Raw genomic sequence first — 22,126 nt, forward strand, 5'->3', positions numbered from 1 at the left:
CCGCGCCGCTTCGGCACTCGTGTGTCGCCCTGGCGCGCGTCTGCCGGCGCAGCGAGCTCCGTATCAGTGTCGGGAGGGCAGCGCGCAGCTTCCTGTCGGTGCCGGTGTCCGTGCGGCACGCCGAAAGCGAGCGGCGGGATCAGGCCGTGCTCGGGACAGTCCGCGGCGGGGGTCCTGCGGCGCGTCTCGCCCCCCCGCGGCCCACGTGGGTGGAGGTTTCCAGAAGAGCCGCGGCCCCGCGCGCCCCGTCCGCCGCCGCCGCCGCCATGCTGAGCGCGAGCCGCGCCGCCGCGCGCCTGCCCCTGCTGCTGCCGCGCGCCAGCCCCGCGCCGCCCGCGCGCCCCGCGCAGGTCCGGGCCGTGAGGGGAGCGGGGACCGTGAGGGGAGCGGGGGGCGGCCTGGGGGACACTGCGGGGCTCTGAGGCTTGGAGGGTTCCGGGGCAGAGAGACGGGGGAGCACACTGCGAGAGGCGCTGCCAGCGGGCGAGTCCCGGCTTACCCCGGGCCGCGCCCGGCCCAGCCGCGGCCCCTCAGTGCTCGGATTTTGTTAGGAGAAGGTTGATGTGGGTGCGGGGCGGAGCGGTCCTTAGGGGTGTAGAGGAGGCTGTTTGACGTGCTCGGGCCTGTGTTCTGCTAAGGAGATTTGTGGTAAGGTTGCTCGATTCCTCACCGTCCGTGTGACGGTGACGGCGGGGATCGGGCTGGGGAGGGCACGTCGAGGCGATTTTGGGACAGGCGGGGACCGCAAATCCCCCCCCCCCAGCGCTGTGCTGGCCCTGCTGGCTCTGCTCAGACCGGCCCCTCGCATCCCGAGCCACCCATGCACTGTGCCTGGGCCTTACGTCGTTAAATATCAACAAAATACTCGTGTTTCGGTCCCGTTCCCATTAAGGTATCTTCTTAGAAGGTCGTTCTTAATCAGAAAAAGGCATCACGCTTGCGGAGCTCTCCAGGATGCTGCTTTGGCGGTGCAGAGGGGGGCCAGGCGCGTAGCTGGAGTTGTGCAGCAAAACCTCAGCTGCGGGTTCCTCAGGGGATGCAATAGGGCATTTGTTGCTGACCAGGCACAAAGCTCTGAGAAATGGGGTTAATGTTTATCTGCTTCTGCTCATGGAACGCTGAAGGGTTAGTGTTGATTTATTGAAATCTCTTTTGCCTGGTAACATGCTCATAGATTATTCTGTATGAGGGAAATACTTTGGTTCTGGTCGTAGAAATCTGGGTTATGGCAGATTAATTAGTGTAGTAATTGGGGGAGGGGCGGCTGTGTCAGTCTGAATCTTTCTGAAATTCTTCATTAGTTTGCAGTTAAATGTTAAGTTTTTAAAGAGGAAACACTGTGGTAGGACAGTGTGACTTCACACGTTGTCTGCCTCTGAAAGTCTTGGTTTGAAGACCTCTCGATGTTTTAAACTAAGTTCTGATTAGATTGTTTCTGTTTTACAGACATTTTGGAATGGCCTCAGCCAAAACGTTCTCAGAGCAGCATCCAGCAGGAGATATGCGTAAGTGTTCCTTGGGGTGGTCATGTTCGGCTGTTTGGTGTTTACATTTACTCTTCTTCTGATACCACAACTGATTATTGGAGCCAGGGATTGAGCAACAAAGCCAAACCAGCAGAATAAAACTGAATAAAACTCTGCATGTACTTTTTCTAAGGCTGTTTCTTTATCTCTTGTTTCTCTTCAGGGGAGCTCTGACAATTGCTCTTCCCTGCTGCTCGCACCACCAGCAGTGCCCACAAAATGTGGATTGCTGAGATTTGTTTGATTAAAGCCAACCAAACAAAAAGTAATCCCGACATTGATGGAACAAACTGTTTTACACTGACATGGAATGAGTGGTGCCTGCATCCATTCCGCTGCAGATAAACGTGCATTTGAATCACTAATTTTCCTTGTTGCAGGATAATGGGAGAAGGGAGCAGTTGGTTGTGTGACTTACTCAGATGTTTGTGGCTGGTGCTGATTCAGGCCATGGACTGGGACATCTGTTTGTGTTAGGAAAGCTGGGTCTGTCTGGTACAGAACCTGTCTGGTTCCAAGATTACTGCTTTGTTATTGGAACTGGAGTTAGAGCCCCTGGCAGCTTGGGTGACATTCCTGGTGATAAACACAGTCCTGCTCTGCCTGCAGAATGCCTTCTCCATCCCAGAATGTGGCTTTGTTTCTAAGCAAAGCTGTGGTTCAGAGATTCTCTGAGCCTCAGAAGGGGTAATACACTCTTCCTGGAGAGGAGGTTCAGATTTGTCTTGTGTGAGAACCACTCCCATTTTTGAGGATTAGATTCACTTGTTGCTCCTGAGGACCAGAAAGGTGGTTTGCTTTGGCTCTGGCCCAGAGCACCCTGCATAGGCCAGGTGATGTATCGTTGTGGATTCTTCTCCCCATGCTAAGCAATGATAAATAAATAAGTATAGTTTATTAGTGTTTTAACTCCAGGTGAATGTTTTCAAACAAGTCTGAACACCATGGTTATGCAGAGAAGCTGTGGCTGCTCCGCCCCTGGAAGTATTCAAGGCTGGGTTAGATGGGGCCTGGAGCAACCTGGGATAGTGGAAGGTGTCCCTTCCCCATGGCAAGGGCAGGACTGGATGGGCTTTAAGGTCCCTTCCAACGCAAACCATTCTGGGATTCTGTGATCAAAAGTAACCCAAAATAAGTCCTGTCTGTAGGGACAGAGTTAGTTATAACTCTATTTTATATCAAAATCATAAGGGTTGTTGAGAAAACTTAAGTATATGTATGCAGTAAAGATATCCTGGGGAAGAATAATATATGTTTATTTTAACAAGCAGGGATTTACCTGTAAGTTATCTGGTTCAGAACAGAGGCACAAGCTTAAATTGCAGGGTAAGAATCAGAAAACACCTTAGGTCAGGATACAGCACGGATTTACTTCAACATTGAGTGAAAAATTACTTTGTTCTGTCTTCAGGACTGAACATTTTTTTGCTATGTAATTATTTTCCTTCAATGGTGATTTTACCTTTCCCTGATGTGCTCTCCAGCTCAGAAGCAATTAAAGGTGCCGTTATTGGGATTGACCTGGGTACCACCAACTCCTGCGTGGCCGTCATGGAAGGGAAGCAAGCGAAAGTGAGTAAAGCAGGAGTGTTCCAAGTGGGGTGTCCCCAGTGGTGTCCCCAAGGTGGCTGTGTTGATGTCACACTTCCATTTGTCCCCCAGGTGCTGGAGAACTCGGAGGGTGCCCGGACCACGCCGTCAGTGGTGGCGTTCACGGCCGAGGGCGAGCGCCTGGTGGGGATGCCAGCCAAGCGCCAGGCGGTCACCAACCCCCACAACACCTTCTACGCCACCAAGCGCCTCATCGGGCGCCGCTTCGACGACTCGGAAGTGAAGAAGGACATGTGAGTGAGGGGACGGTGCCACTGCCAGCCCCAGGGCAGCAAACACCATGGGGCTGGCACAACCTGCTCGGTTTGAAAACACCACTCTGCTCTGGGAGAAGTTGTTCTGCCCTCAGCTCTCAAGGCTGCAGTGCTTCTGTCTGAGGGCCAGGCTGTGTTCAGCTGCATTCATTGCTATCACATTAAGGCTTTCAGAGAAGAAGTAAAAAGGCTTGCTGGTGCTTGCAGTGCAGACTTCTCTAATTCTTAGAGGTGTTTGCAAACAAAGCTGTGTGATCATACCTCAGGCTTGTGATTAAATGATGTATCTGATTAAAGCAGCAGAGAGCAATGCAGCGTGTAAGCTCTCTGCACGGCTGGTGCATAGGCATGAGTCCTGTCCATGCATCTGCATGTGCATTTGATGACTTAATTCTCTTTTTTTGAGACCTTAAATAGGGTGTAATACATATTTTTTTGACTTGTCTCAAACACAGAGTTGGTATGCATACAGGATTTGTATTGTGTAAGTGCTGGCAACAGCAGGTTCTGTAGTTGGTACTTCTGGGACTCTGGATCTGGGGCTGCTGCTGGCAAGTTGAGTGCTCTTTGTTTAGAATTTACACATGTTCATCTGCTGATACTGATGATTGTAAGGGGTTTGTGCTGCTGCAGAAACTGAGTGGAATTCTTGTGGTTTTCAGTAAGAACGTTCCATTTAAGATCGTCCGTGCCTCCAACGGGGACGCCTGGGTGGAGGCTCATGGGAAGCTCTATTCTCCCAGCCAGATCGGTGCCTTTGTCCTCATGAAGATGAAGGAAACTGCAGGTTGGTACAGCTGCTCTTTGCTGTGTCTGTGCTTTGTACATGGAAGTGCTGCAGCCATAAAGGTGCTTCCTGGTACCAAACCCTCGTGTGGAGCAGGGCTGTGGATGGGGGAAGGGAACAGGGCGGGCTCCTAGGAAGCCTCAAGGAAGATCAGTGCCTGCCTCAGTCTTGGATCTTTGGCAAAATATCAGTGCTTTACTTAAAAGGTACTCGTACCAGAATTGGTTGCTGATTGAATTGATTCTGATTTTAACTGAATTCACACTCACTCAGAAGGGGGAGCTCTGTTTCCTAGGAAGCTGCAGTCCTTGTGCCTCCCTGGCTGCACAGGCTGAGGCAGCCAGGCTTGGAGTGGCTTTGTTCCTACTCAGCTGCTGGATGTGTGGCACTTAGGGAGAGAGGGAGTGTTCAAAGGACCCCATTGTTGGGCTCTAATAGCTAATTAGCCAGTGGTGACTTTAAATCTTCACTAGGGGAAAATACCCATTGGCCTGGAGAAATGTTCTTCTCTTTCTCAATTCCTAAAGTGGTTTCTGGGAGTGTAGTACAGAGGGGGAGCAGTCAGTAGTGCCTTCTGCAGCCTCATTCGTTAAATACCGTGTGTCCAGTGAGTGTGAGGAGGGCAGGACTGAAGCTTCATCCAAAGGTTACTGTGTTTTCTGTATTAGGTCCTATGCACTTGCTAAAGCTCCACCCAGTAGTAAAATAGAAGTATGTGGTGTGAGAGCATCTAGAGATGATAGGTCTGACTTACTTTGAGGGTGATGTTCTGTGTCTTAAGCACGGATCTGCTTCCTGCAGGCGTGTTGGCTTTTGGCCTGAGTGCTGCCTGACTTCAGCCATGGTTTTGCAAGCAGCAGAGAGCAGTGCAGTGTGTAAGCTCTGTGCTGGTGCATAGGCATGAGTCCTGTCTGTGCATCCTCACTGCATCGTGCACATTTGTATTTTTTAGCAGCTCGCAATGTGCATTTGATGACTTCCCTTTTTTTGAGACCTGAAAATAGGGTGTAATACATCATCTTCTAACTTGCTGTCTCAAACACTGATAAAGTTGGTATGTGTACATTATTTGTACTGTGTAAGTGTTAGCAACAGCAGGTTCTATAAATGGGATGAAAATGAGCAACTTCTAAGTGCATCACATGCAAAAAAATGGAGAACAGCTTCAGTCTCACACTCTAAAAAGACAAGTTCTCAGATAAATTCACACTAGTGGCATCCAGTCACTGATGGGATTGCAGAGGTGCATTGCTGTGCTGTCAGAAGTATACAGACTGTTCCATGTTTTGTGGAAGGACTGGAATTCTGCACTGCTCCCTCTGCATCTTCCCCAGAAGCCTGACTTCTGTTAGTTCAGAAAAATAATTTCAAACTAAGTACTAATGGAGAGAGACTATTTACAAAAGCGTGAAAGGGCAGGACAGGGGGAATGGATTCATACTAAAAGAGTAGGTTTAGATTAGACAGTAGGAGGAAGTTCTCCCTGTGAGGGTGGGCAGGCCCTGCACAGGGTGCCCAGAGCAGCTGTGGCTGCCCCTGGATCCCTGGCAGTGTCCAAGGCCAGGCTGGATGTGCCTTGGAGCCACCTGGGACAGTGGAAGGTGTCCCTGCCCATGGCCAGGGAGTGGAATGGGATGAGCTTTATGGTCCCTTCCCACCATTCTGTGATTCTGTGAATGAACTTGGTGTTCATACAAGAATAACTTTCTGTTTTGTCTCCTTTTTCTTCCAGAAAATTACCTGGGACATGCAGCAAAGAATGCCGTGATCACAGTCCCTGCTTACTTCAACGATTCTCAGAGACAGGTACTCATCAAGCTGGGAGATTTTGGGGCTTATAAATTGCATTCAGTTTCTCTCGGCAGTCAGCATTCTCCTCTTTCCTCCTCAGGCTACCAAAGACGCTGGGCAGATCGCTGGCTTGAATGTCCTGAGGGTGATTAATGAACCAACAGCAGCTGCACTTGCCTATGGGCTGGACAAGTCTGAAGACAAAGTGTAAGTGCCTGTGCGTAACACCAACCCTCTGAGATAAACCTGCTGGGATTTGCCTCTTCTGCTTACTGGGCTTTAGAGCACTGCTTGGAGTTCTGCCAAGGTGGACTCAGAGCTGTGAGTGAGAGCTCTGTAATGTCACCTCTGTTCTGTGCCAACCAACCTTGGGAGAGACAGAGTTCATAACTTGCACCTACAACTTAATTATCAAACCCGAGTGTCAATTTAATTACCTTTCACTCTGGTGGCAGTGGTGGGTGTGGCTAAGGACAGCTGGGTGACAGGCTGTCACCAGAGGTGCTGATGGGCAGCATGGGAGCTGTGCTGAGGTGTGCCAGCTGTCAGTGGCTTGCAGCTTCCCTGCCTGCATTCAGCCCTCTGTCACTGTCAGAGGTGCTTACAGAAGTACAGGCTTTTTGTTAGACATTCTGTATGTCTGAGGTAGATGATAATGCTGGGAAAGCCTCACATTTTGAAAAAAACCGTAATAGTTTTGGTGTCCCTGCTCTTGTCATTGGATGTGAGAGTGGTTTTGAAGAGTCAGGAACTGCCCTCTCTGAAATAATGGGCAGGGGTAGGCTTTGTGCAGCACATCTTCCAGGGACTCCCACATGGACTCTGGGTGCTCAGGGGGTATGGACACTTTGAGATTGTTCACTGCTGTCTTTAGAGAGGCTTTTAACTTTTGTGGGCAGCAGCATGAGTTCTGCACGTCATCTCTTGAGGAGAGGGAGTTCTGAGTCACTCAGCTTTGCCTTGAAAGTAATGTTGTCCTGCCTCTCTCCCTGCAGTATTGCAGTCTATGACCTGGGTGGTGGCACTTTTGATATCTCTGTGTTGGAAATCCAGAAGGGAGTCTTTGAGGTGAAGTCCACCAATGGTGACACTTTCTTGGGTGGAGAAGATTTTGACCAGGCTTTGCTACAGTATATTGTGAAGGAGTTCAAGAGAGAGGTAAGGTGTCTTTTGAGAACACAGTCGTATGTTACACTGCTTTTCAACCTCACTTCTGTAGAAGAATGGGAATTCTCTTAAATTATTAGGACTTGATCTGTCACCTCTGGCACAGTTGGAATTTAAGAGGATTAGGCAGACACTCTTTAGCCTGGCTTCTACATCTTACACTTGTTTTCTTGAGGTGGACCATCCCTCTCCTGGAAGACATAGAATAGCAGAACTTCTGCCTTTTTTCTCTCTCGTGTAGCAGGACTATCCTATACGCAGTCTGCTTACTTTTAAAAGCAAACACCTGTGGTCCAATTGAATGTGACAGGACAGGTGCAAACAAGGGTTGCTGCGAGGAAACTGCAACGTAATTCCAACTCCTTTGCTAATTCAGTGCTGTCTTTTCATTCTGTGGTGCAGCAGCCTTTCCAGGCTTTACTCTGTAACTCACTGCATGATCACTTGCAGAACAGAGAGCCTGGCAGATTGGAAATGCTCCCCACCTCTGCCAGCAGGGAGAGAGCAGCGCAGTGCACGTAGCAGTCTGCTCTAGAAATAGCTTTACACTCAAGAGTTCTGAGAAGGTGAAGTGACTCCTGAGCAGGTGCTGAGAGTCTGTTAACCCTGTTTTTGTCACTCAGACGGGTGTGGACCTGACTAAAGACAACATGGCCCTTCAGAGGGTGAGAGAAGCATCAGAGAAAGCCAAGTGTGAGCTTTCGTCATCTGTGCAGGTACGTGCCTGGATCCAAAGCATCCAGTACAACCCTGGGAGACACTGAGTTCTGCACCGGGTTTGTTTACAAAGCTCTTGACATTGTTTTTTCTTCTGTGACCCAATGGCATCAGTGGCACAGCAAATCACTCAGCAGGGTGGGCTTTCAGAGCACAGGGAGCTGGTGGAAGCTGAGTTGTTGGGTGCTGCATTTTTCCCTTTTTCTGGTACCACATCTTCTGATCTTGCAGGGAATGTGACCTTGTTCCCAACCTGTTCTGTACTTCAGAAGTGTGATGGGCATCAGGGAATTCAGCTGCAGCCAGTGCTGCTGGATTGCTGGAACCACTTACAGCTCTGTGCAAGCAGTTCCAAAACCTTGGTGCTACTCATTGCACTGAAACAGCTAATTTGTGTAGTAATGCCTATAAAGAATCTTGACTTACTTGCCTATAGATGAGTTGTCTGGACGATGGGCAACAGACACCCTCCTTCCTTTTTTCCATCAGCTTTGTATATTAATGCAGTCAAGCTTGTCTTTTATTCATTACTGAATAAGGAACTGGAGAGGCAGCAAGTTGGGAGTGTAATAGTCCTGGCTAAGTGAAATTAAGGTCAATTATATAGTAATTGAAATGGGGACTCTGCCAAGTTCTAGGTTCTGAATAAGCATCTTTAATTTTATCTGATGGTGGTCTTTGCTGGCCAGTGGGGAGCTCATAGCACGGAGTTGAGGGCAGTCACAATGGCTGCACAGTTCTGCCAGAGACATAGCAAGCTCTGTTTTATGAGCTCAAGAGCTGGCAAATGCAGTTTGCTCATACCAGGAAAGACTGAATTCCGTAACTCTTTAGCAGTGAAGGGAAAACAACTTGCTTTTGGCCCCATTTTCCCCTAATACTTTTGACCATGCTGTTTATAAAGTGAGTGCACACCTCTAGTCAGCAGCATGGCTTTAATTCATGTGTAAACGTAATCTCTAGATCTTAAAGCACTAATGTTTTAATTGCTTTGGATTGTAGTGTCTCTTGATGTCTGAATGACTCAGCACTCAAATCAGATGATTTCAGTTGTAAGATCTGCTTTAAAAATCCAGCATGTGACAAACAGCCATAAGAATGTTTTAATTAATGCTTTAATTAACTTTGTGTTAAATGGCAGCAGACTGGCTGTTGAACGTGACTTGTTGGCATCTAGAAAACAGCCATTAGTTATTCCCTTCAAAGGAGTTTACCTGGTATGGAATGTTAGTTGGCAGAATCTTTGGAACTCTTGAGGATGGGCTTTCTTCTGGGTTGTGCTGAAGGAAGAAGGTTAAGATTGTCACTTCCAGTGTTTCTGCTCTTACCTCCTCGCTATGACAAATTGTTTTTCTCAACAATGAAAGACCTTGAAATAACAAAGTATTAAAATTCGGGTTTAACAGTTGTACCCATGAGGTGTGGAACAAAATAATTGTCTTTTCTCTGAAATGTCAAACATAAAAGTGTGCCTGCTGCCACTTAAACTGGGCTGGAGGGTGAACAGCCATGCAGATGCTTCAGTACAGGCCAAGCAGAACCTCTAAGTTGATGTAAAGCCCATTCCTGGTTTTCATTGTGAGCCTGTTTCCGTGCCACAGACTGACATCAACCTGCCCTACCTGACCATGGACGCCTCCGGACCAAAGCACTTGAACATGAAGCTGAGTCGGGCGCAGTTCGAGGGCATCGTGGCTGACCTGATCAAGAGGACAGTTGCCCCCTGCCAGAAAGCCATGCAGGATGCTGAAGTCAGCAAGAGTGACATTGGGGAAGTCATCCTCGTCGGTGGCATGACCAGAATGCCAAAGGTATGAGCTCAGTGCCTGTTCCAGGCAGGGCTGGCACAGCTTCCCCGTGCTTGCTGTCTCAGGGATCAGAACAGAAGAGCTGGGAGTGCTCAGAGCAGCCTCAGCGCTGAGGATCCCATGGGAGCACTGCCCAGGGCCTCTCATTCCATTTACTTAGCTCAGCTGGGAGCTGGTGCAGAGTTGCACTTTATGGAGTCAAGTGGGAGATGCTGGGAGCTGAAAGTCCAGCTGCAGCCTGACATTCTGGTGTGCACTGGACATGAGCAGCATTGTTGAGAAGTACAGGGCATTTCCTCTTGTTGTGGACTCAGTGTGTGGTAAAGGTACACTTCAATGACAGCCATTTCTCAGTGATCTGTGCCTTTTGAGGGATTTCCAGCACGTAGAGCTGTGAAGAACCTGCACGAGCAGAAGCACTCTGATACCTGCTGGTTGTGTGTATTCAGAGGTGTTCTGTATTCAGAGCTACCTGTTGGAGGCTGCTGTTGGCAGGCCTGTTTACCTGGCTCTTCCAGACACTCCTTATCTGAAGCCTGGCCCTTGCATTCTGTGGAGATAAGCAGGAGCAGGTAGCTTTAAAGCCTTCTGTGCTGACATGCACAGTCCTGCCGATAAGGTGCTGTCTGCAGGTGATGTACTGCTCCTGTTCCAGCCATGCCTGCTGCTGCTCCCCATCCCAGAGCTGAACATGAATGTACACTGCTCTCTCCAGGGCTACAGCCTGTCCTTTCCTACAGAGAGCACCAAAATCTCACTCCAGAGGGATCAGTCAGGTTTGGACTGTTTGTTGCTTTGGTATTTGCAGGTCCTCTCTATGACAGGAGGTGTGTACATGCTCCTGCTTGGGGTTGATTTGGGGTTTGGTGGGAGGGTTTTTCCTTCCTGTATCGATGAGCCTGCTGGCTGGAGGTGATACTGGTGTGAGCAGAAGGTCACCCAGGCAGGGGAGCAGGAGCAGCAAGATAAACAGAAGCTCCTGCTCTGGCCAAAGCTCAAGTGAAGTAACTCTGCTATACATTCCCAAAGTCCTTGATGTTCCAGCTGGATGAAGGAAAAATGGTGTGATTACCTACATATAAAGTGTTGACAAACACAGAGCCTTTTCCTGAAACATTATGTATCCTATAGGGGTGGAAGACAGGACTTAAATACTGATTTTTATTTTTCCTTCTCCCCCTCATAACCCCCAGCATGTGTGGCTCTGAGCTGGCAGAATGCTTTCCTGAGTTACAGCTCTGCCTCTGAAATGTGCCAGTGTGTTGGACACAGCCCAAACCTGCTCTTGGGGCACCTTGTTCTGTTCTCTTCCCCCCACTAGGAGGGAATGTGGCTTCTCTGGAGCACTCCCATGGCCAGCACTGCAGGAGATGGCCCGTGGGTGGTTACAAGTATTGTTTTGTACTGTAAAGTACACCTCCAGAGGGCAAGACTTGGGTTTAATTACGTGCTCACACATAGAGTCCTCTTCTCTAGTGAGCACCCTGGGCAGGTGTCTCCTGGCTGTGGTGCACAGTTGGCTGTTTGCTTCCAGCAATTTTCCAGGCACATCTCACTCACCTGTGCTGGGGTGCCCAATACCTGTACTCAGAGAGGAGCCCACAGCCTTCCCTTGTAGGGCAGAGGAGGGCAGTTCTGAGCTGTGCTCTGGGGCAGACCCTCGGTGCATTCCTGTCTGGGTGCTTTGGCAGGAAATCTGTTGGGATCATAAGCACAGTCCTTGGGAATGGGCCGAGCAGAGCTGACAGCAGAGCTCAGAGTGCTGACGCAGCACACCTCTGCTGGAACAGCCCACGAAATAAAGAGTTGGAAAGTACTGTTCTACATACAACTCCCTTTTTGTTTCCTTTACTGCATACAATCACCATGAACTGTGCTGCTGGATTTTTTACCTTCCCTGTGCTCTGCCTCCACATCTGTGCTGTCCTTGGCAGCTGTGTCCTGCTCTGTGTTGGCTTGCACCGTTCCCAGGGAGCAGTCCTTGACTCCTAGATAAGCCTGGAATGATCCCCTCTGAGTGTGGCTGGGCCGTGTGGAGGCACTGGTGGAGGCTGCCTTGCAGCTGGCAGACAGAGCCTCTGCAGAAGGGGCTGTCTGGGCTGGAGTGAGGGCATTCAGTGCTGTGCAGGAGGATGGGCACGGAGGGAGAGGCACAGAGCTGAGGCTCAGGGTTTCCTTCATGCCACAGGCTTCCATGGCAGCTCTGGCCATGGTGGTTCCCCCACGGATGAGCTGTGCTGTGTCTCCGTTCAGGTGCAGCAGACTGTGCAGGAATTGTTTGGCCGTGCTCCGAGCAAAGCAGTCAACCCTGACGAGGCCGTGGCTATTGGAGCAGCTATCCAGGGTGGGGTGTTAGCTGGTGATGTGACAGATGTGCTGCTGCTGGATGTAACCCCCCTCTCCCTGGGCATTGAGACCCTGGGAGGTGTCTTCACAAAGCTCATCAACAGGAATACCACCATCCCCACCAAGAAGAGCCAGGTAAGAGCTGACTCTGGATGGGTGGGACTTTGCTGGTACTCTCAGACAGCTCAGGAAAGGCCACCCAAAGCATCCCAAGTAGATGGCAAGAGAAGCGGTGGAGAAATCAGGTTTGATGTCAGCCACTGAGTATCTCTGATTATTGGTGTGCCTAGGAGGGGAGGGCAGCTGAGTTAATGGGTGCCAAGATATCCCAGGCTGTTCGTGGCCCGGTCAGGGTTGTTGCAGTGTGCGTGCTGTGATGCCAACTGTCAACACATCATTCTGAAGAAGAATTGTGTGGAGACCTTCCGGGTTCTGAGCACCACGCCCGTGGGAGAGCGCCTTGCTTGGCTCTGTGCCTCGGAAGGGGTTATCTTTTCTCTGCATTGTAATGTCCTGGTAACTTGGGTGTGATCCTTTCCTTCCCTTGGCCTTGTCTGGGCCTGCTGCTGTGTGCTCTCTCTGATAACACCTGAGCTGCCTGGGGCGTGGGCTGGAGCCTGCTGCTTCAGGGGGAGATGTTCTCGGGCTGTGTGGCTACCCTGGAACCTGCTGCTGCCATGGAGGGGCAGGTTTTGTGTCCCTGGGTGCCTACAGGACAAGATTACGGTGAGCTTGGCTCTTGCTAGCCTTGATGCCTTGGAGTTTTGTCAGAGGAACATGAGAACAGCAAGCGTTTCATGATTTTCCCTTCTAAGTAGCTTCCTTTTATTCCTTGTTCAGTCAGCTTGTGACTGCAGACGTTTGTGTGTTCCAGTTAGCTGTACAGTAACTTCCTGTTCCTTTTCCATAGGTATTTTCTACAGCTGCTGATGGGCAAACACAAGTGGAGATCAAAGTGTGCCAGGGAGAGAGAGAGATGGCCAGTGACAACAAACTGCTTGGCCAGTTCACATTGGTGCGTTGCCTTCTCTATTCATGACCTTAGACTTGACCTTCTTGGAGACATTCAGGGCCTTCTCCATTTCAGTTGCTCCCTGAAGGCAGTGTTGAGGCAGTGTCATCTTACAGAAGACATTTGACCCTGTTTTTAGTACAAAAGCAGCCTCCAGAGGCACAGCCTGGCCCTGGGGCCACCTTTCTGTGGCAGGGGACCAACTGGCATTGAAGATGGAGCTCAGAGTTTCTGAGCAGTCTCATGTGGCACTGGGGCTGCTGCAGCTTTAGGGCCTGGTCACCAAGAAGGACTCTCTGGGTGTAAAAAGCCCTGGGCAGTACCAGTGCCAGCAGATAACCTGAATGCTGGGCTTTCCTCTGGTGTAGCAAAGATGGGACATGGAGCAGGCTCCAGGACACCTGCAGTCCCCAGGGGAACTCGAAGCCCAGTGACCCCCTGGGAGTGGAGCCAGTGTGAGCTGTGGTATCCCAGGGTGTTTGTGGCCTGGTTGGGATTGCAGGGTGTGTGCTGTGATGTTAAACTGTCAACACATCATTCTGAAGAATTCTGTGGAGACTTTGTGAACTGAGCACCAAGCCCTGCTCCCTGGGGAACAGCTGTGCTCCAGGATTGCTGGGAGCAGAGGGGGGCTGCCCAACCAGCTCCCTGAGCAGAATGGGTTTGGTCAGTGCTGGCAAAGATTGGCACTGTTAAACTGTTCAAGTTTGTCTGAACTTCTTAGGAAGAGCCCTGCAGAAAGGAAGGGCTTCGCCTTTCTTTTGTACGTTTGGAGGAAGCTGTGCTGCCTCTCAGTGTCTTAAAATGGTTCCTCAGAGGTGGCCAGTGAAGTCTGTGTCCAGAGCTGAGGAAACAGAGCATCCTGCCACAGCTATGGAAGAGGGGCTTGTGTAGCAATAAAACAGAACTTGTACCACCTTGGAACCAGGCCTGGGGGTTCTCTCTTGTTGTTTCTGTGCACTTGTCCAGGGCAGAAACCTGTATCACATTAAATCTGTCAGGATACCAATGCACACATGGTGCCACCAGGTACTTAGAGGACTCAGCTCCGAGGGTTGGTTAGTGGTGCATTCAGTAGCACATCCCCAGGGTGATGTGCCCAGCCCTCGTCCCCTGAGCTCTGTCCCTGTCGTTCCTCAGGTCGGGATCCCTCCAGCGCCACGGGGAGTGCCCCAGATCGAGGTCACCTTCGACATCGACGCCAACGGCATCGTGCACGTGTCAGCCAAGGACAAGGGCACCGGGCGGGAGCAGCAGAGTGAGTGCTCTGGGCGGGACAGGGAGGGGAGCAGGGAGCGCTGGGGTGACACTGAGTGACTGGGGGAGTGCAGTGCTGCCTGGATGGCATCCCACAGTCGGGGGTGGGGATGGAGCCTGGGGCTCGATGCTTGGGTAGCCCTTACTCTTCAGTCTATTGCCAATGCAGCACAGATGTAGCTGAAGTCATCTGAGCCTGTCTGCCCTGGAAAGGCTGATGAGGTGGGCAAAGGGAGAGGTGAGAGCTGAGCTGTGGGTGTGTCCTAAGGTAGTAAAGCTTCTGTAAGCTCACAGCCTCTGCCTTCCCCAGTAACCTCCTGACAGAGGCTGCTGCCAGTGGATGCTCTCCTTGCATGTTAGGCAGAGATGAACACCTGCCTATGCCAAGTCAAGGCAGCCCTCAGTGGCACAGTTTCACCACATGCCAAGTGGTTTTGCCCTGTGTGACAGTCCTGCCTTGGTCTTGCCATCTGGAATAATTGCAGCAACATTTGAGCAGAGTGCAGGGTTTCCTGCATGGATCAGCTGTGTCCCAGTGCCCAGATGCTGGGCACACAGGTTGGCTTACTGAGGGTCACTGGTGTTGGTGGGCTGTGCTCCTGCTGCTTCACAGGGGTGTCATGTGTCACTGAGGTGTTTGGGGTAGTCACATGTGCCCTGTGTTAACTCTGAAGGGACAGAAATGGAGGTTTGGGAATGCAGCACCTTGTATGAGTTGTCCTTGAGCTGTGCTGCTGAGAGAGCTGTTCCTTTGGGAGCACACAGGGATTGCTGTTAGTGAGCCTGGCTGCATGAAGGTGCCAGCTTTTAAGGGAGGAGTCAAATCAGGATGATCTCTGACTCCAGGGTGTGCCAAGTACAGCTGAGCAGACCAGCCCTGTGCCAGGACCCTGTTTGTTTGTAATTACTCCATTATAAAGGTCTGGAGATTGGGATATTTTGAAGCAGCAGGTTTTCCCTGTAACCACCTTGTTCATTTCCATCCACTTAGGCTGGAAGTGTCTCCAGCTGGCAGGAGGCTCAGGGACTTCAAGCTGTCAGTGTGTTCTGCTCTGTGGTGCAGTGCAATGTTGGGCCCTGTGTGCTGGGGTAATTAATGACACAGTCGATGGTTTCTAAAGCTCTGTGGTGGGTTCAGGAGATTAATTTGAAGCATTTACAGGTTCCCCTGATAGAAAATAGATCTCTCTTCTCCCTTAAAACTGGAAGCCTCTGTACTGCCCTTCAGCTGTTTCTTGGAGAGAACCCTTGAGCAGTGAAATGCTCCAGTTAGCAGAAGTACTAACTATGCACATCTGGAAGGTGTGTGCTGCTTCTCATCACACTGCTGGGCTTTTTGGCAGCAGTTTGGTACCAAACCCACCCTGCTTGTTACTTTGATTTCCTTGGAGATCTTGGATGTGTGGCAGCCTTCTACTGCTGAGTAAAAGGCTCCTGGTAACAGGCAACCAGAATTACTTTTAGCTGCCTACCTCTATGTAAATGTGGTCCTAATTACAAAGCTGAATTGCTCATCCCACATCGGTATCCAAAGGACACCTCTCCGTGGATCTTTGTTCAGGGTTTTGTACCACTGACAGATATTCCACAGAAAACTTCCTTTAAATGGTGCTGGTAGCATGCACTTTTATGGGCATTGTGATGCTCCTATTGCAGTGAAATTACACTAATTCTTGCAGTAAAGCCCAAGTCTAGACTATGTTTTTTGACACTAATAGAGGGAAAAAGACCAAGAAGGGGACGTGTAAGAGCCGGCCCATAGAATCGTGCTCCATTTCCTTATTAAGGGCAATGTGAGGAGCGGGGTGGGGAATGTTGTCTTACCCTGCCACCAGCCTGGGCTGCTTTCCAACAGGGAAAGGAATCTTTGGTGAAACCATTCCTTCTCCTTGCATTTTTTTGTTGGTTGGGTTTTTGCTGGAGGGTTTGTTTGTTTGAGGGATTTTAGTTCTGATTTTTTTTTTTTAGTTCTGTGGTTTTAATCTGGGATGCTCCTTTGGTTTGAAGACTTTGGTGCACCCTCCCTTTCCAGGAGGATTAACTGAAGACTGGCCAAAGTGACTTGCAGACCAGCAGGCAGGAAGTGTCTAGCAGAGCTGGGGAGTTGTAGATCCAAGAGATGAGGCTTTTACCTTGCCAGCAGCATCAGTGGCTCTTTGAAGAGTGGCTGTCTTTGTCCTGCCCACGGGGCCTCCCCAGGTGCAGAGTCTCTGAGCGAGGCTGCTGCTGTTAGGTTGGGGAACAATCCTCCTCTCAAAGGTGAGAGCAGATCCTTTATTCATGTTCTTCTCTGCTGCAGTTGTTATCCAGTCCTCTGGCGGCCTCAGCAAAGATGAAATTGAGAACATGGTGAAGAATGCAGAGAAATATGCGGAGGAGGACAGGCGGAGAAAGGTAACAGGGGGTTCTGGGGTCTTCCAGGGTGCAGAGGACCTGCTGCTTTCACCATTCTGTGCTTTCAGCTGTGCCCACCCCTGGGGGGCTCTGGGCTCTCTCTCTGAGCTCTTACCCAAGCATCTGCTCCTTTCCCTACGTTCAGTTGACACTCCAGGGTTGCAGGAAAGTGTTTGCAGAGGCATTTGGGTCTTGGGGTTGGGTACCTTGCCCTGTGTGACTGCACTTTACTGCTCCCTGAGGAATTCCTGGAACACGGAGGCAGCAGGGAGCAAACCCATGCCATGCTGCTCATGGCAAACAGCTTTGCAGCTCTGCTGAGGGTTTTTGTCATCGCTGCTCTCCACTGTCCCCCTCAGCTGTGCATTTGCAGCCAGCCTGGGTGCTCACAGCTGTGCTCGGGTTAAATGGAGCAGTGTTTTAGTTAAGCTACTCTTTCTGAGCTTAAAGCTTAATTTATAGAACCTGCCAGACAAAGCAGCACCTCAGCCTCTTCCTTCATAAGTGGGAAGTTGCTTGCCACAGTGGGCCAGGTCTCAGTGTGGCACCTGGAATGCTGTGTCCATGTGAGCAGTGCTGGCCCTCGGTGCAGGTGAGGCCAGGAGGAGGTGATGGAAATCTTCCCAAGACTGACACTTGCCATGGGGGAGCGACTGAACCTGTGATACACACAGGATTAATGGTTGGAACTAATTGGTTTAATGAGGGTAGTACTAATGACTTACGCAACTAAATATAGAGCATTGATTTTTAAGCAGACACAGCACAGGCTGACTCTGGGATGTGGCAGCAGCATGTGTTTAGTGATTGCTGAAACTGGCCCATAGAATTGATCCACTTTGTGTCCTTCAGTCTGTAGGAGCCTTCTCAGGTGTCCAGGCCGTGCTGTACATCTTGCCCCCAGTAGGGACGGGATCAGAAGAGGACTGAAGGGGGGAGAAGGCGTGGAATAAATTCTCGGGAAGCAGCACTGCCTTGCCTCAAAACCTCTAAAGCCACAAAGCAGTGGCTGATGGGCATTTGTAGGTTATCTGGAGAACCTTCAAAGACCTTGCTCTGAAAGTCCCACTGTTTCAATAACCTCATCGTTTCCATGGAGCGTAGGGGAGGGCTGGCATTTAAAGAGGCTGCACTGGAAACTGTCCTGCTGCCTTACTTTGTATCTTAAATTGCTGGACAAGTTCCTCTCTGTTGTAGTCCTGAAGTGGAACTCACCCCTGTCCAGTGAACTCTCAGAGGAAGGTGATGAGGTTATTTTACCTAACACTTCTTTTGACTTGACTTGTGTAACTGTAATTTTCAAAATTGCCTCATTAGACGTTTCTGATCCTGGTTTTACTGCCATGAAAGTATCAGGAATGCATAAATGGGAGTTTTTGTAGTAAGGGAACATGAGTTCCACCCAGCATTTGAGTTGTCTCTAGTGCCCCTGGTGCTGAAGAAGCTTAAGGATACTCTCCAAAAGCTCTGGTGCTTTCCCAAGGCGCTGAGTGTGCTGCGCTGTCCCCAAGGTCTCTGTCCTTGCCCATGTGCCAGCAGTGGTGCTGCATTGGTCACTTGCAGTTCAGGGGAGTGCATGTGAGTGTGACCACTCGTGAGGGCAGGCTGGCACTGACTGCTCTCAGGGCCCTGTGGGGCCACAGTGCCCCTAGAAATGGTTCGCTTGCGTTTCTTCTTGCCCTGCTGCCATGGAGAAGGACCCTGGGTGGGAACTTGAGCGGAGCTTGGCAGTTTGGGGCATGGAATGTCACCACTTGTGTCACCAGTGGCAGCAGCCCTCATGAGCTGTCTTCCCCAGGAACGTGTGGAGGCCGTGAACATGGCCGAGGGCATCATCCACGACACGGAGTCCAAGATGGAAGAGTTCAAGGATCAGCTGCCAGCAGATGAGGTGGGTGGTTCCTGATCCTGGAGTGCTAAAGCTAAATCCCTTATGAAATCATTGCTCACATCCCATGTAACTCCCAGCTGGCTCTGGCCAGTGGCACCAGCTCTGGCTGTGTTTCCATGCTGGGTGAAGGTGGCACAGCCCTGCACCTCTGGATGTGGCCCTCGATGGGAGGGGTGGGTGTGGCAGAGGGGAGGATGGACAGACATCTTTAGAGGAGCAGGGTTTGGGTGATGGCAAATAACCCATTTCAAAGTGCAGGGTTGGTGTCACTGAGGATCTGAGCGGCTGGGAAGCTGCTGATGAGAGGTTTCTGCAAGAGCTGTGTCCTTTGCATGGCCTTGCAGTGTTGTGATAAGGGCTGTGCTGTGGCTGGCTCCTCAGAGGAGGGTTTGCTCAAGGCTGGAGATTGTGGACAGTGCCTGTCCATGTCAGCACAGGGACAGGGGCAGAGCTGCTGTGCTCTCCTGGCAGTGCATGCACAGCACCCAAGAACTTGGGGGCAACAGAAGTCAGTGTCCACTTAACTCCAGTTTTTGTCTTTGAAATGAAGTGGATATTTAATATCCAGGAGTGCTTTTCACACCACTCTGAGGCAGTGTATTGTGAATTTCAAAAGCCAAGTTTAGAAGAGCGTGTGCCCAATTACCAATTTAACAACTTTGGGAAGCAGAATAAGAGGGCTCCTGGGGTCTCTGAGGTGTCTGAGGGAACACGATTATGGTTTGTTGGTAGCAGCCTCTGGTCAGTTAAAGGCTGTTTCTCTGCCAGCAGATGGGGACAGGACGAGGGGCAGTGGTTTTAAACTGACAGAGGGCAGGGTTAGGCAGGATATTGGGAAGAAATTCTCCCCTGCGAGGCCTCAGAGAAGCTGTGGTTGCCCCATCCCTGGAAGTGTCCATGGCCAGGATGGATGGGGCTTGGAACTTGGTTGAGTGGCCATGGCAGGGGGTGGAATGAGATGATCTCTAAGGTTCCTTCCCACCCAAACTATTCTGTGATTCCTTGATACTGGCTGGCTCTGTTTGGAATTATGATCACTGGAGTTTTCTCTCACAGGAGTATGGAGCCAAAATCCCTGTTCCCTGCAGGGACTGTTCCCTATGGCTTCCCTGGGGAGGTGGGGCCCTGCTGTCTCTCCAGCAGCCTGCCAGGAGAGGAGGCAGTGCCAGCCTGTGTGAGGGACTGACAGATGGCTCCAGGCTGGGATGAGCCCGCTCTCTTGGTCTGCTCCAAGCTCCTGCTCCCATGGGCAGCACAGGGATTAACAGGGCAGGAGCAGCCCTGCTCGCTGGCTCCCTGACAGGCCTTAAATATCCATGAAAACCAGCTTGCTGCTCCCTTCCCTGCCCCTGGCATGGCTGTGCCAGGTGAGCTGTGCCAGGCACAGAGCACGGCGTTGGCCAGCTGTCAGGCCCTGCAGGGCTCTGTCCTTGGCGCCTCTGCCCAGACAGCACACAGGCCCCGTTAATGCCAACTGGGACACTGTTAGTGGAGTGGACAGATGCCCACTGGGAACTGGGCACAGTCCTAGGCCCTGCAGGCTCACTTTGAGGCTTAACTTCATGGCTTCTGGCATGAAAAGGTAGTTTTGCTGTGGCCAGTAGGTGGTGGAGTGACAGGATGGAGATTGTCAGTGAACCAAGTGCAGCATCTCACCTTGGGGTTTTGTGTCTTTTTTTGCAGTGCAACAAATTGAAGGAAGAAATTGCTAAAATGAGAGAACTTCTGGCTCGTAAAGACAGTGAAACAGGAGAGAACATCAGGCAGGCAGCAACCAGCCTGCAGCAGGCTTCCCTGAAACTCTTTGAAATGGCATACAAGAAGGTAGGTCCATGGTCAGTGCACTTCCAGGGCCCTTGGATGGGGAAGGGGGAGTCAGGACACTGAACCTGGGTAAGAGCCAGGCTGGGAGGTGGTGCTGAGCCTCTGTGCAGCTGCCTCTGAGTGACACTGGCTGAAGGGGCAGCTGTGGAAGGTCAGGGAGAGGTGGAGGCCTGAAATCTGGCTATGCCTCCAGGCTGGGTGTTCTGTTACTGTGCAGCATTCCATGGTAAAGGAGAAGCTCCTAATGAGCATCCAGAAGAACACGGAGAGGGCTTTCCCCTCAGTGCATGAAGTGCCTGAAGGAGTAAAGTAACTCCTGAACCTACTTAAGGGTGATTGTAAAATGTGAATCCTGTTCAGTCCACCTGAAGCCACAGTAGAAGACCATTGGGATTTTCTTCTCCACCTCCTTCCAGTGAAAGGCCCTCCCAGCCAATGGAACCTGGCCAGGGTGTGTTTACCTGTGCAGGGAGGTCTCCCAGGCTGGCAGTGGTACACTGCCCAGGTGACCTTGCTGGTGCTGAGCTCTCTTTCCTGGGGAAAGCTGCTTTCCTGATGCCAAACAAACCTTCGGTGCTGCCTGTGCCATCCCCTGGGAAAGGGAATAATGGGAAGATTGTTCCTCCCTCTCAGAGCTCAGGCAGAGATGAAGATTTCCCTTCTCCCGTGGACACTGCGCATTGCACTGAAGGAGGGTTCTGCAGGCTGGAGCTGACTGGGGAGCAGCCAGCCAGGGAAAAACGTCCAGGAGAAGCAGTTTGCTGTTACCACAAGTAATAAACCCATTTGTTCACAGATGGCCTCGGAGCGAGAGGGTTCTGGAAGTCCAGGAGATCAGAAGGAAGAGAAGCAATAAGGAGTTTCTGTCTTGCCTTGACTGGAGAATGATGAAGAGGTTGATTTTCTTGATGCTTAGGAGAGAAGGGACCTTCCTGAGCAGCAAGGGGCAGAATTCAGACTTACTGTGTTTTTGCAGTATTCTATATATAAAATTCTTTAATGTATAAACTTAGTGATGTGTCTGCTAGATAAATTGTCACTTGCTGAAAGTTAATTCATGCCAGACAAAGTTACGAGTTTGGCCCCAGCGTGTTCCCCTGAGCACCTGGGGACTGGCTGATCATTTAATACTTGACACAATGGTGTAGTAAATCCGAGATCCAAGCTTGGAAACCATGTCACTAAATTGGAGGGTGGAGATGGAAGCTGTGCTGGAATGGGGCGGACAGTAAGGCCTGCATGGCCTGTCCTGGTGGATCTGAGTACCTGGGAGCAGGTGGAGGCCTGTGAGCAGCAGGGGCAAGGCTGGTGATGTTGCTAGAGACCATTTAGCCCTGAGCTAGGCTGGTACCCTTGTTCTGAAGGAAAGGTACAGCAGACTCAGCTGTAACATTATTTCTTACAGAAGAGGCAGTGTGGAACTTCAATACTTTGCTTGTCTGAGCCTTCTGCTCCATCCTGTGTCTGTTCTCTGCTTATGGTAAAAAAATTTCATTGATAATAAAACTGTTACTGGATCCATTCTGGATTTTTTTAAAATAAAAGCAGAAAAGTGTCCAACATGGAGTTCCTGGTATCCTGGCCTTTGCTGGAGAACACGAGCACTTCACTGCCTGTGAGAGCTGCAGAGGGAACGGTCAGGCAGCTGTAGCTTTCTGGAACGTGTGCTTCATTCACAGGCACAAAGGTTGAGGTTGGGCTCTTCTGAGAGTGTCACTGCTGCTCTCACAAGGTGCCTCAA

At 50.7% G+C, this 22,126-nt stretch overlaps 1 protein-coding gene and 2 non-coding genes across 3 annotated transcripts; all 3 read left to right on the forward strand.

The window, feature by feature from the left end:
• Positions 1–251: 251 nt before the first annotated feature.
• Positions 252–21,951, forward strand: HSPA9 (heat shock protein family A (Hsp70) member 9). Its single transcript, XM_032124965.1, has 17 exons — positions 252–350; positions 1,447–1,505; positions 3,011–3,098; positions 3,189–3,370; positions 4,054–4,178; positions 5,911–5,984; positions 6,070–6,176; positions 6,965–7,127; positions 7,760–7,852; positions 9,455–9,664; positions 11,915–12,142; positions 12,918–13,022; positions 14,160–14,277; positions 16,576–16,670; positions 18,469–18,561; positions 20,245–20,385; positions 21,182–21,951. The coding sequence occupies exons 1-17, from the start codon at positions 267–269 to the stop codon at positions 21,239–21,241; spliced, it is 2,025 nt and encodes a 674-aa protein (XP_031980856.1). The 5' UTR covers positions 252–266; the 3' UTR covers positions 21,242–21,951.
• LOC116451741 lies at positions 12,376–12,448 on the forward strand. The gene has a single exon (XR_004243321.1). It is a non-coding gene; the product is annotated as a small nucleolar RNA SNORD63 (small nucleolar RNA).
• LOC116451740 lies at positions 13,527–13,595 on the forward strand. The gene has a single exon (XR_004243320.1). It is a non-coding gene; the product is annotated as a small nucleolar RNA SNORD63 (small nucleolar RNA).
• Positions 21,952–22,126: the final 175 nt, after the last annotated feature.

Source organism: Corvus moneduloides, chromosome 15 (genome assembly GCF_009650955.1).
Source record: "Corvus moneduloides isolate bCorMon1 chromosome 15, bCorMon1.pri, whole genome shotgun sequence".
Taxonomy (NCBI): Eukaryota; Metazoa; Chordata; class Aves; order Passeriformes; family Corvidae; genus Corvus; species Corvus moneduloides.